General features: G+C 42.6%; 1 protein-coding gene across 1 annotated transcript in view; it reads left to right on the plus strand.

Moving 5' to 3' along the window:
* Window positions 1–13674, plus strand: part of BRE (brain and reproductive organ-expressed (TNFRSF1A modulator)) — a 129267-nt gene that overhangs the window by 32709 nt on the left and 82884 nt on the right. Inside the window, exon 5 of the mRNA XM_010144030.1 lies at window positions 2545–2619. Coding sequence (XP_010142332.1) covers window positions 2545–2619 — 75 coding nt within the window. The remainder of the gene's footprint in view (window positions 1–2544; window positions 2620–13674) is intronic.

Consider the following 13674-nt stretch of genomic DNA (forward strand, 5'->3'; position numbering starts at 1 on the left):
GAAAGCTTTCAGAACCTGGCTTTAATTTGATATACGCTCACTTTTTGTTGCATAGTGTTCCTGTGCGCACTTGCTTTTGCCTCTGTCTTGTGAGGGGACACATTTCGTGGGCCATTCTGAGCTAGCTGGCAGTGGGGTGGAACACAGCCGGACATCACGCAAGCCCTTTTGGCAAATGATAGAACTGGCAAGGTGCCACTGGAAAGATTCTGGCTGCATTCAAGGTCTTGTTTCTTCTTGTGTAGTGCCTGGAAGGTAGAGCGAGTTATCTCTAGTTCCTGCCTGATACACAGACCAAGAGGCAGATCAGCACCGACGTTAGCATTGCGTACTGTCCATCTGCCTAATGCGGCATCTTTGTCTAGAGGCACTGAGTTGCTCAGGGTGAAATCTTTGCTTAATTTAGGCATAAAATAATTGAAGTAATCCAGTTTGGTAGAATTTATTTTTTCCTCCTCAGTTTCATTCCACATCAGTACCCCAGAAAACAGTGAGCTTAGCAAACAACCGCTTGTTTTCCCTAGCTGCCCTGCTTAGCAGCTCACCATTCCTTGCTGAAGGCCGGATTCCGCTGGCTGTGACTGCCAGTGCTTTCTCCCAGGGGCCTGTGCATCCGCAAGCTGGTTTCTTGCAGTGTTTTATTCAGCCAGTTCCTTTCCAAATCAATACGCACAGCAATTGATGTGGCCCATCACTGCGGAGGCTTCTGGTCTGCTGGTATGTGGCTAGTGACAACCTTCATGTTTTGTCTTACGCCGAGCTCAAACCACCGTATGGATTAGCACAGCTGATCGAGAGGGGAGGCGATGGTACTGGCTGGCTTGCAAAGGCATGCGGTGAATTTTCGGTATTGGTACAGGTGACTTTGGACGCTTTTTCCTCTCAAAGAGTTGTAGCCTTTGGCAAGCTGTCCTCATAGCTCTGCGGAGTCCTTGTGATAGCATCTACTACCTGTAGTAAAGCAGAGGCCCAAAAGGTATCCTGACATCTGTGTGGGTGATAAGCCCTTGAGTACTGAGGGGTCTGAGCTCCGGCCCAGGCTGCCCCGAGAGACTGTGGGATCTCCATCCTTAGAGGTATTTAAACGCTACGTGGACGTGGTCCCAGGCAACCTGCTTGCTGTCAAGCTGGTCTCTCCATCTCTTCAGTGGGTCATCGCTGCATTTTATAGAAAGGATGCTTCCATTATTTCAGGCCTACTACAGGCTTTGCTTACCACGAGGTGTGTAGCTGTATACACAATAAAGGTGACCCTGTTTAAATCTAGTGTAGTATTTCCGTTCAGCTCTTTAATGAGCATTGCAATGTGCACGTTCACCAGAGATGCGTGTGCACTTTAACATTGGTCTACTGTACACGTCTTGCCTAAAGTATTTCTCTTCTCGCTTTGTCTGGCTGTGCAGAAGGTTTGAAATATTAAAATGAAAATTAGGCACAGCTAACTGCATTCAGGAAATTGGGAAGCGCTACTTAGATGTTACTGTGGGAGGAGTGCAGCATATTCACACGGCTTTGAGTTGTCCCCTTGCCTGTTAAAATGAAGTACTGTGTTTTAAAAATTGTACGCCATCGTGCAACTTCAGTGGTGTATGTGCGCAAAAATAGGGCAGTGTTACAGCTGGGAAAATTCTGCTGCCTTCTCTCAAGATACTCTGATTGTTTGTGCTTAACTGTGTAGCATTAATGCTGAACGCTTTTTGTACTGCTACTTCACCAGGGTAACCACAGCTGCTGTATCGCTGCTTTGAATTAAAAAATAGAGCTGACAAAAAAACCGATATAGAGGAAATCAGGCAGGCATTTGTTTTTCAAAAAGCACCGACTTCGTTGCTTCATAACCAGGTGGACAAAGTCTGGTTTTAGGGAAGTGTATGAAACAGAAAGGAAATCCTTTCCATTTCCTTTGCATGCATGTTATGCATAAAAAAGAGCAACGTGTTTTGCCAGGGGATGCCTGGCAAAAGTTCCGTAAACGGTTGTCTAGGTGTTAGGAGTCACAGAATTCTGCGAACAGATTCTGTAAAACCTTCTACTTCAGTTCTTTCCTCTGTGTTTTTTCAGAGGACACTTCTGATGCAGTCTCACCTTACTCAACGCACGTTCTGTGGTGAATCCTGGCAGTGCTGGTGAAGATGCCTCTGTTTTATCTGTCAGGTTTTTAGCTTTGCTTTCAGACAGTTTGTGGGTCTTGCCAGCCCTTTGTCCGGAAATGAGTACAGCCAAGACACATCTATATTTAGGGCCTAACAAAGTAGTCTGATTTTTGTTGTGCACATTTTTATAACCTGGCTACTCTTTGCTTGTCGCTTACTGGCAGTGATGGTTTATGATTTTTAAGGTGTTTTCCCATATAATGTCTGTGAAATCTGTGAATCATATTTTTCCTCTTCACTAATTCCATTGAGAAATGTTCTTTTAAATATCAACCCCTCTGTTTGGTAGGAGCTCTTACACATTTTTCTTTTTAGTATTTCATCCTCAGAACGTTCAGTTTGTGGCTCTGTTTCGACATCAGGTCTCATGAGTGTTCTCTTCCTTTCACAGACTGGAGAATTCTCAGCTCGCTTCCTCTTGAAGCTGCCTGTAGATTTCAGCAATATTCCTACATACCTTCTCAAGGTAAAATGAATGTCTAAGTTACCAGTGTTTGTAAGAAAATATAAATTATTGGAATGTTCTTAGCAACTTCTTGTACTTGCCTGCCCTCCCTCCTCTTCTCGACGTGATGGGGCTGTGTTTTGGAAAGGGGCTCTCAGGCGCAGCGTGGTTTGCGTGCCCTTTTACCAGGTAGCAGCTGTACACTGACTGCCCTAAGGGACCTTGCAGGATGTGGGTCCTTGTTGATGACGACGTGCAATGCGGATGGTCTGGGCTCTTGGATGGTACGATAAGTAGCAAACTCTTGACCGTATCCAAGGTATTCTCTTGGGGAATAAATTTTAATGTTTGCAGAAAAACTCTTTTCTTTCAGTCTATGGAATCTCATGCTAGTAAGTGTTGGGTTTTTTAACAAACATTCCAATGGTAGCTGCAGTCTTGACAGTAGAAGCAGGAAGGCTGAATACAGCCTCTCTTAAAAGGGAGTGAAAGCAAATACTGCTGACACAAACTGGAAGTTGTGGTGGTTGCGTCATTGTTTACAGTGAACGCTTATTTGACCAGATACTTGTTTCTTTCTTTGCTAAGAGAAAAAACAGACCAAAAACCCCAACTTGTAATGAAGTACCGACATGGTACGATTGGAAACTGGGGGGGTTTCGCAGCAGGAGGACGGTTGCCTTTCAAGCAGTTACTTGTTTGTTGATGGTGGAGGAATGGTTCAGCTCAGGCTCCAGCATGAGTTATGACAGGGTACTCTGCAGCAGGCAGGGATCTGCTGCCTTCAGCTCCTTGTGTTCTGACACAACCAGCTATAGGAATGTTGTCCAATGTGACACAATATAGTGGCAGGTACCATTGGGACTGCGCTGTTGCGGTTCAAATAATTATGCTCTGACTCATCCAAATTCATAATGCTATTTTTAAAAATTCCAGGGTTTTATTTTAAGCTGTACGTGTCTGTCTTAGTTCTTTTTTTGGGGGGGGGAGGGGACTTTTGGCATAGATAGTTCTTTGATTGTTACAATAAAGTATGAGTTTATTTTCCATCAGGTCTGCCAGTAATGTTGGCTTCAACGCTACCTGCTGGTTTGTGGTACATGATGAGCATCTACTGCTGCAGTGAAAATAATTGTTAATAGATTACCCTGGGAGGTGGAAGATGGTCAGTAATTGAAGGCTATTAGTGTATTAACAGCTTAATGTTTAACTGCAGAATTTCATGTGCTTGAATGATGTTCTAGTCCGTAGCCAGCCTTAGTGTGCGGAAGCTTCTCTGTAATGATTTGCTAAGTTCAAACCCGTGTTAGACCTCCTCTGCCATCTTTTTTGATGTTTAATAGAACTTAGATTAATATCTGGTGCAATATTTAAGGACCATTATTTTTGCTGCACCAATTGCTCCTACTACCCTGATGATTTATAATGCTTTCCTGAACTTTTTATTGATGTCAGCAGGTAATCACCCTGCAAGCGTGGCTGTAAAGCTTTGTGGAGTATAAGCCAATATTCCACTGAGGATGTAAGCTGTGAGAACAGTCCGTAGCGTTACAGAACCTGTGGGGTTGCAGAGAATACAGTCTGGAATCACTCTGTCAGCTCTGTGCTTTGTGCTGATATGTATGTAATTTCTAAAGTATTCATGTCCTGTTCTTACGTACTTGCTTGCGTGCCCTGGGGAGTAGCTGATATCTGGACCGAGTGGGCCATGATGCTGTGACCAGCAGTCGTCCAGTAGTTTCTTACAATTCAAGAGTAAAGGAAATATGCAAAGCAGATGTAATTTCTTTTTGTAGAAGATTTAAAAAAAAGAATCCTTAAAGCTGTTATTTTCTGAAGAGCTTTTTTGTGATGACCCCTTGATTTAGTGATATCTTATATATACAAATAACAGACATTGTCTAGACACGTTGCCAGAGGCCAAACAGTTGTGTGCAAGACTGTCAATGGAAAAAGTTTCTCCTCAAGTTCAAATGGGAAGATAAGAACATATTGGGGTGTTTCCTTACTGTGACTTCATCAGATGGAATTCTGCTAAAAGACCAGTGCAACTTTTGTTTATGAAGCAGAGCGAATTCCAGGCGCTGTGAAAAGGCTGCAATGCCTGCGTGTGTCTGAGTAATCACCTGTAGAGGAGAACAAACAAAACCTGGTGTAATATGCGGGGTCAAATGAGATTTTGTCCAGGCGGGTTTCTCTACTGTTGTGATGTAGCCGGTTGATTTATTTGACAGCATTTGAAGTTTATGTGAAATTGCTGCAAATCTCCAAACACAAATATACTCATCCAAAGCCTAGTTCTCCTGCTGTTTGACTCCCAGGTCGGAGCTACATACTCTGAAAAAATACAATATTTTCTTTTGCTTTGAAACCTCATTTGATTTTGTTGGTAGTTGGCTAACACCTGATGAGTAGTGTCTGTGGCAAGAAGGAATGAGAGTCCAGCTCCGGCCTCAGCTTTTGCTGCTGGCCTGTCTCCCCCTGCGTGGGGCGGTCGCTCTTGGGAGCGCGCAGGGCACTGTGCAGCATGCGCTGTTTGACTCTCTTCCCACCACGGCTTCTGTAGCGGGTAGAATGATGGACCTGAACATCACGTGTGGCTTGTCACATCTGGGTGCCAGCTGTTGTTCTGCCTCTTTTACAAACAGGAAAACTGGCAGTTGATATGCCTTGTAGGTAATCCTTAAATAACGTGTAGTTCTCGTGGCTCACAATACTTTGACGCTTTCCACAGAGATCTTTAAGCTCATACAGATTGCTTGCAATCGTATGTTACTTAAGGCTTTGTGATGAGGCATACAGTTAACTTCCTGAACTGAATTCAATAATGCATTCCTTATCTTGAGATGTGCGTAAGCGCTCAGAGCCAATAGTTTGAATTTTAGAAGTAGACGTCGGTGTGATGCACCCTAGATCGCTTGCTGCATTAAATCGCTTGGACAGACTGCCGACTCGTCGGAGATCGTCTGGGCTTCTCCTGTGGATGTTTGAAAGGCAGACTTTACAGCGTGCAATTGTAATGAGCCACTGAGATCTTAGATTAGGAGTGGGTCTGTGCAAGTTAGCACTGGCAGCATTTGAAACGGGTAGTCTGCAGGAGCTGAAGCCTGGAAATCGTAATTTCACATCTGTAGGCTGTGAAAATAAGTGCAACTTTGGTGTTTATCAAGATGAGATGTCATTGGTGCTTGTCTCTAAGAACCTCTCGCTTTAGCCTATGCCCAGCGATTTGCTTTTGCTGCCCGCTTTGTTCACCAAAAAGCACTAAACAAAGTACCGCCAAGGCAGTGTCCGTCCCCTCAGCCTGCTAGCCAGGGTCAGCATCGCAGCCTGTTGACAGCAGCACATGGACCCCAGGCAAGGGGAGCTTGTGTAAGGAGGGAGGCCAAAAATAAAAAAAAAGCAAATGAAAAGGGGTTCATGTGTGAAACGTTTCTGGCAGTTCACAAAGTTGTGGAGTCAGAAAAATAATTACTTTTTTGGTGTTAAAGTATTGTTGAAGTGTCTAGTTTTTCATAGCAGCTTAAAAACCATAAGATTTGTCAGCCGTAAAGGCTTGGCAGGTTTGTTTGGGCTTTTTAAAATTTTTTTTATTTAGCAGGATGTTTCAGTTGTCACTGTCAGTACGAGTGTAAGATCTCCCTTATTCCCCTGCAGAGGCGCATCGTGCTTCTGAAGTCTGTCTGCCGCAGGCTGGTGGTCAGTGACCAGACGGGGTTTGGGGAGCGGGTCAGCCCTCTCGCTTTGCCACGGGATCACCCGATTCTGGCAGGGGGAGATAAGGGTTACTGCTAGAATTCAGCAAAGCTCCAGAGGTCCTCTACAGAAAATACGGGTTTATTCATTGTCCTTTCATGATTTTAGGGGAATACCTTCTGCCCACAAGCCAACGGAAGCAAAACCTATAAAAATATACTTTATAATCAGAACATGTTTCATTAGGATCAGTAAACTGATCAGTTCCCTTCATTCTCACTAGATTTTATTAGTACAACTTTTCCACAACAACATGATTTGTTTGTAGTAACTAGTCACTAAAATCACATAAAAATGGTAGTGTTGGGACACCTTGAGCTCCATATGCTGAGAGCCAAGAGCAATTTTTAAAATCGGCTTTTTCTGTAATTTATTGGAAGATTTTGTTAATAAGATCTGTCAACTGGAACAGCTCATCCTGCACAGCTGATGATTTTTATAGGTTATGATCTTAATATGAATCATAATCTCCAATCAGCTAGATTTCTGGTGACAGTTATCTTACATTTAAGCATTTTATTTTTATAATGCAATAGTAAAGCGAAGGACTGCCGCAGCCACTGATAAATTAAAGCTTATGATGTTCATCTCAATTTCCGTGAATTTTTCTCCAATTCGATAGAACTATTAACTTACTATTCTGAGAAGTAGAAATAAGGGGTTTGTAATTATTTTTCAAAACAAAATTGAAGAAAAACCAGTTAAAAAGAACAGCTTCTGCAGTGTAAAAGCTTGCATCTGGTGGGAAAGTTTATAGACACGTTATGTTGCGTGACTTGGTTCAGATTTACTGCTTTGTTAGGGCTTGTAATTTGTGCTGTTGCTTTACATTTGCATTCTACGTATTGCATAGGAAGAATGGAATTCAATAGCCATAAAAATAATTGCAGGTTATTACATAACGACGGTGCTTGTTTTATCTGTCGTGGTCCACCCATAGCCCCTAGAACAAGCACCGTACAGGGGTCCTAAACTGGGGAGAGGGTCTTGGGTGACTTTTCTAAGAATGTTTTCTCTAGTTCCCTGTTGATGTTTCTTCTTGGTAATAATACATATATTTAAGTTGCTGTTGATCATATAATGTGAGCAGAGCAGCAATCTGTACAATTCATTAACCAGCACATCTGCCTGATGGTGGGGTGTTCAGACGGGTGTCTCGGTGCTGAGCCACAGCCTGTCTCTGCTCTTGGGTGTCTTCCTTCGGCCTCAGGCCGGGGCTTAAATCCTGCAGCAGCTCCTGTTGTGAGGTTTTGAAGTCAGTGTTGTCTACTGAAGTGCCAGGTATTTACTGTTACCGTGATTGGCTTGGTTGAGTGTCTGGGGTTTTTTGTTCTGGCTTTCGGATTGCTGCATTACGGCTGTCTCCTGAAGAAGGAGCAGCGATAACAAGCGCACATCTGTGTGGCGATTGCATATGATCCTTAGTTGTTCATGGCGTGGAGTCTGGGCTTCGTGCTGGAAACTTCTGTTAAATACACACAGTCCTTTGACAGCTGTCAGTTTAACAGCCCCCTGATGCCTTTTAATGTGTATCTGAAAATTAACTGTGTGGCAGAGTCAATTACACTGCTCACTTTTATTTGGTGTCGTTGCTTTAAAAGGTTTAAGCTAAAAACACCAAAAAAAAAGGAAAGAAAAGTAAAGCTTTCTTGTTGAGTGAGTTACTCACAGCGGTGAACCTTCTGATGCTGGGTGATCCATTACGTTTATTTTTGTCTAATTGATACTGACAATGTCATTGATCATAATATCATGAAACAAAGTAAAAAAACCAAAACATCCAGCATGTTCTGCTGTCTTGCTTCCGTGTTACCAGAAGAATGCAGAGCGTTTTCTCTCCGAATCACTATGAATAATGTGCTGTGTTTCTACCGAGCTTTGCATTTCTAGAGCAGCTTCTACTTAGGAAAGTAGCTGCTTGTTTACATGAGGTCTGTTTTGGTATTTTCTGTGTTAGAAAGAGACTTTAGATGGAGGAGGCTAAAGGGAAGGCTGCCTCTTCCAGCAGCATCTCGGTGAGGCAGTGAAGGAAAGATAAATAAAACCCAGACCTGTTGACTCTCTATTTCTGTTTTAATGATTTAAGTGTTCGTGCTAGAACTTGTATGTGTTTTGTGTGCTGGGACCTGTAATCATCGCAAACAGCACGTCCAGGGGAGAGACGGGGCAGTGGGGAGGAGCGTTGAACTGCTTTCGCTGGGTGCAATTAGGTGCACTCCTTAGGTCTCAGCAGGTTACCAGCGTGTTAAAATTGGAGCAAAGTGAACTACGTGTCTGTGCATTACATGTGGGAGTTCAATGACATTATTTATGAATACCCACATAAAATTGGTAGAAAATCCTTCTGCAGAAGTAAAAGGATGAAATAGAGCTAAATGAATCGTGCTGCTGCAGCTCCTGCCTTTCTTTGTTGTTCAGTGACTTGCTGACCTGAGTGAGCTCTGGAAATACCTACCCCTTTGAATACCCCTGAACGTGTTACGGACCTGGAGGTATCAGGTGTTCTGTGGTGTGCTGTGACATCTTTTCTGGTCTAGAAAAATGTTAGACAACTGTGACTGATGACTAAAACTGATGACTGACTGATGGTATGTAAATAATAGCTACTCATTTGCAAGAACCCTGAGGACAATGTGTTGGTTAACAAAGAACAAACACGCTCATTCCAAATTATTATTTTCATTGTTTAGCATTTCTAGTGTGTGTCCTAGATAAAATCATTAGTTCTGTCTCATTTCACCTAGACTCATGACTTCTGGTAAGTCATAAATCCTGTTTATTTTTCACTTTACTGTTGTTGTGATTTGATTAGCTCTTTGAAACGTTGGTCAAGCTATACACAGGTTACCATTTTGATGTCCATGCAGGTATTGTCCCTATCTCCGTAGGGTAGGTGAAAATAACCGAGCATCTCCCAAGTCCTTATTTAATACGTTGTGCCCAGTAGTTGTGACATGCAGAAAGCCCCCTCTGTTTTTCGGACAGGAATGGAAGCATGGAGGAACTGGGTCTATGTAAACTTTCAGTGGCACCGTGAGCAGAGAGCTTGTCCAAGGCTTTCACCCGAGTGGTGGTGTTCCTCTCCCCACCTCTTCCCATAACCTTGGCAATTCATCACAATTACACTGAGCAGTTATTCAGGTCCAGTGCCTTTTGGCACATTTTTCTTGAAGGAAAAACAAACTGCTTCTGTCAGTAGCAAGAGCTGTAGGACTTCCGAGTTGGTGCAGATTTTTTTCTCCTGGGCCATTTTTCCACTGATACGAACTTTTTTGTTCCTCCTTAAAATGCTTTACTGGTTTTGAGTGTCTCAAATACCTGTTGATTGTAGTTATCATGGACACCTCAACATCTTACAATAACTTCTAAGATGTTACAGTGACTCATAAATCAGCTTTTCTGTTGGAAAATTGTACACCACCTTTTTCCCTCCACCCCAAACTCCATAGTTAAACACCAACAAAACTCCCCCAGTATTAGAGTCCAGAGCTCCAGCTATTGGTCCAAGCAATAAGAAGCATTTGACTTGCACTTTGGAGAGAGTGAGGTGCTCCCTGCACACCCCTGGCTTCAGTGGCAATAAACTCGTGGCAAGTACACGATGGTTCTCAGGATCAGGCGCTTGGTCATACGTTGCAGAGCTGACCAAGTGGAGCATACCTCTGACGATGCTTAGAACATCTGTGACGCCTTCCTTCCAAGGTTCACAGAGCCCAGCTGTGTTCTGCGTGGAAGAAAAGCACTGCAACTGGTTCACTTTTTAAATCACTACTGATTTTATAAAAAAAGGTAAATTGAAAAGCAAATAAACGGCAGAGCAAGGTGTAGAGTCCATGAAATCTGGCTTGCTGCCTACCAGCCCTCTCTGGGTGAGAAATAAACTGAGACACTTTTAATTTTGTATTCTTTACAGTGTGCTTCGTCCTGTTTACAATGGAATGCTCAGCTTTCCAGGTAGAATGTGGTTCTTTGTGTACTCATTTTGGTTTATGCATATCATGTATTTTGACAGTGTATGTAAAATGCTATTAAAATGGCAGTAATTTCTGGGCTTTGTTCTGTGTAATTAACCTTGACTGCACAAGAACTGCTGAACAGAAGAGTGTTTATCTTGCATTAAATATTCATTTTAACATGGCAACTCAAGCTGCCTTTGTAAGTTTTATTTTTTTTAATTTTAAATCAGAAACCACTGTTGAGACATTATTTCAAGACGTGGAAAATAATAGATGGATACTGAGTAATAAAAAGACCTATTAGAGCAGGCTGTGCATTTGGAAGAAAGACCAGTGGCCGGGATTTACGCAGCTTGTTTGGTAGAAATAAAGGAGTGTGGCACTGACAATGCTTTAGGACGTGCATTATGAGCTCTCCTAAAACAAAAGAAATGTTGGAACAATATTACCAGAGGGATTCGTCTGGTTGCAATAGCGAATGTTCCGTGAGAAGCTGTGCAGCTGAACTGGGAGTAAACAAGACTGGAGTTTTACGATCCTGTTCTTGCAGCATCAGTTTTACTGTATGGCTGCAACTTCATAACAAAAATATTTGCTTTTCTGTTTACCACATGTTGCCAGTTCCTTCTTGAAAAGATGTGTGATCAGACTGCAGCCTGGTTTACAGCCCTTCAGGCAACGATAGTATCGGATTTAGCAGACTATACCTGTTAAAGCAACTTGGGGGCATGTGTTACCTCTGACTCGTGTGAGGCAGCACTGCAATGTGCATTTTTTCTTAGCTGCTTCATCTGTAAATTCTGGGAATATAACTGGATAAATTCACCCTTCCTACAAATATGGTGTAGAAAGCCTTATGCCAGTGATACCAAAGCATTATCACTGGTACCGAAAGGAAAGTAACCGTGACTAAACAATCTAGAATATAATGCTTCAGGACTAAGTATAAAAGAAGGAATAGCAGGGAGATGGTAATTAATTTTGCCGTGCAGGAAGGTGAATGTGTGCTCAAGCAGGACTACTGTCACGGAACAAGGTGGTATGTGCGCAGTGGGCCGTTTTCTGGCATGTGCAGATGTAGGCTTTAAGATGTTAAAACAACCACATTTGTGAGCAGTAGAAATAGTGAGGCTTCATTTCGTACAGGTTTAATTCCTTGTCTCCTTGAATCTCTACGCTGTGCCATTATGGTTCTCCCTCGTGTCCCACGTAGACATTTATAGAGTGAGAAGATAGGAAGTAAGGTTTTCATCAGCCAAACAGGTTTTGCTCAAGTGGGATGAATCCCCAAGTGGAATGTTTATACTGGCTTAGCACTGAGACATTTGGTTGAATTTTCTGCAACCTAATCCTCTATCAGAGTTCTTCAAATCAGTTTGGGAATGCCCATCTAAGGGACTGTGTGGTTTAAAACTAGGTCTTTGGTGAAGTGATCAGTGCAAGAACATCTCTGGTAGGTCAAGGTGCAGCTTGTCTTCTTCCACAGAGTTGTTTGTGACTGTTACTGTGAAGGAAATCTCTCCCCCACGTGAGCTAAGAGTATCAGTAGTAACTTTTCAGTACAAAGGCAGTTTAACAGCTGATGGAACAGGCAAAAGCTCTTTTGGGGTTGGACAGAAGAAGCAAGAGTCTGTGTTTGAGGAGAAGGGTGAATAATCTCTGCATGCCGGTATCGAGGCAGTTGTGGAAGGTGCTATCAACTGAGATGTGTACAGCTACACAGAACACAGCAGTGTGCTTTCTGAAGTGCAGAGAGAGCGGAAACAAATCTTACCTGTTTGTCTCTGTGTTCTAACTTCAGATTCTTTGAGAAACACAATGAAAAAGATTTGGTGTTGCGATTACTGTTTTGGGAGCTTACTGCGTGTAGATCTTTGAGAACACTTGTTTGAAACTTCCATGGTATTGTCTCCTGCTATTGCCTCATTTCTCTGGTGTGTGTGTGCGTTCAGATCCTTGCAGAACTGTTACATGGAGATCACAGAATCTGAAAATGCTTGTTCTGTTGTTTTTAAGTAAACAGTTAGTTTAGGACTATTTACCATTTTCTGCAACTGTTAATTGCAAAGCAGCTTCTACAGGCTGAAAGTGAGACAGATACAGCAAGGCATTTACCAGTGCTGGTCAAGAGAGGCTGTACAAATCCCCGAAAGCACCCTGACAGTGTCCTGTTCAGTAACCATCTGCAAATGCATTAATTCCATTATTTTAATGGACTCCTTTCTTGATTAATCAATGACCTTATTCTCTTAAGCGTATCTGTCAGGACACGTCTTCCCAACAAACCGACTCTGCCTGGAGCCTGTAAGGCATCATCCTCGTCTTCAGACTCTGTTAAGTCAAGAAAATGTTGTGGCAATGTGGGCATCGCTTGCCCAAGAACATTAAGAACGTTGGTCAGGATCTTTTTAACCATAAAAGGATGTGTGTTATTCTTTCTTGTTTGGTGTAAGTTGGAGGGGAGTGAAAAAAAATACAGAAGGAATTTTTATTACAGAGAAGTATTTCCCTCCAAATAGGACATGAAGGACTAGCGTGCCTGAAAAAAGATTGTGCTGGCAGGGGAAGAAGTGGTCTGAACTACGCACTGTCACTGATAAATGTTTTAGCTGTAGATGCATAATGCATCTGAAATTCAAATTTGTCTAAGAGCAGAAACAATTTTTAGATACCTCCTTGTTTTTCCTGTTTGTGTGACTCTTTCTCTGGGTATTAGGCCTGTTTTTTTTTTTTCTCCCCCTCTCTCCCTAGCCGTACCTAGAGACTGTTACCAATTGCCAATTGGGGTTTAGAAGCTTGCCTGTAAAATGGAGTAGTAAATGAACTTGGCATTATTTTTTCCAGGAATGTACGTGTGACGGAAGAGCTTTTTCAGGGCAGCTCCGTCCTAGCAGTACATACGTGATTATCAGCACTACGGTTATTTATTGCTCTTCAACGTGTTTTGTATTTCTTTTGGGAATGATGAGAGATTCCTGGGCATCGATATTATTTATGGTGGGGAAAATGATACATTTTGTTTTAAGATCACGAAATCATAGCAGTTCAAAAGTGACTAGCCACTGTTAGGCTCTTCAGTTGGCCTTCCATTTTTGGGAGTAGATTTCCTCTTTAAGTTTAGCAGCATGAAAATTCTTACTCTCAACCTCACCTGCAGCGACCAAAACTGTTGAGCATGGGTAAGAGGAACGTCTGCTCCCTTTGGTTTCCACAGCTGACGCACAGGTTGGTGTGTTACACGCGGGTATGGAACACGTCACTAACTGTAAAGGCTTTGAATGTTGCTGGGATTCCTTAAAAAAACCCCAAAGCTTAGTAATACCTGTAAGGCCTCTGTTGCAAAGTGAGTGTCAGCATCTTCTCT

This window comes from Buceros rhinoceros, unplaced genomic scaffold, assembly GCF_000710305.1.
Source record: "Buceros rhinoceros silvestris isolate BGI_N320 unplaced genomic scaffold, ASM71030v1 scaffold7569, whole genome shotgun sequence".
Lineage (NCBI taxonomy): Eukaryota > Metazoa > Chordata > Aves > Bucerotiformes > Bucerotidae > Buceros > Buceros rhinoceros.